Source organism: Sinocyclocheilus anshuiensis, unplaced genomic scaffold, assembly GCF_001515605.1.
Source record: "Sinocyclocheilus anshuiensis isolate Anshui unplaced genomic scaffold, SAMN03320099.WGS_v1.1 scaffold411, whole genome shotgun sequence".
Classification (NCBI taxonomy): Eukaryota; Metazoa; Chordata; class Actinopteri; order Cypriniformes; family Cyprinidae; genus Sinocyclocheilus; species Sinocyclocheilus anshuiensis.
In genome coordinates, this window is record NW_015549608.1 from 364 (window position 1) to 580 (window position 217).

The window sequence follows — 217 nt, forward strand, 5'->3', positions numbered from 1 at the left end:
GAAAGTCAACGAAGGCCCTACTCACGCACCCTCTGCCAAACTGTGGAACCAGGTAAGCGTTGCACCGCACACTCAGACCCCTCTTCGGTCTGCTCACAAGCCGCCCAAGTTGGGTCCCTGCGTTCCACCATGCTGCCCCACTGCGGGTATGGCGGTGGTTCTGCTGGTCCCGCTTGCACGGTATCTGGGTGCCTGGCTAGCGCTACCCAACCCGTCT

General features: G+C 61.8%; 1 protein-coding gene across 1 annotated transcript in view; it reads left to right on the forward strand.

The window, feature by feature from the left end:
• Window positions 1-148: 148 nt before the first annotated feature.
• The window catches only part of myom3 (myomesin 3), a 40374-nt gene continuing 40305 nt past the window's right edge, over window positions 149-217 (forward strand). Inside the window, exon 1 of the mRNA XM_016447876.1 lies at window positions 149-180. Within this exon, the coding sequence (XP_016303362.1) occupies window positions 149-180 (32 nt within the window). The remainder of the gene's footprint in view (window positions 181-217) is intronic.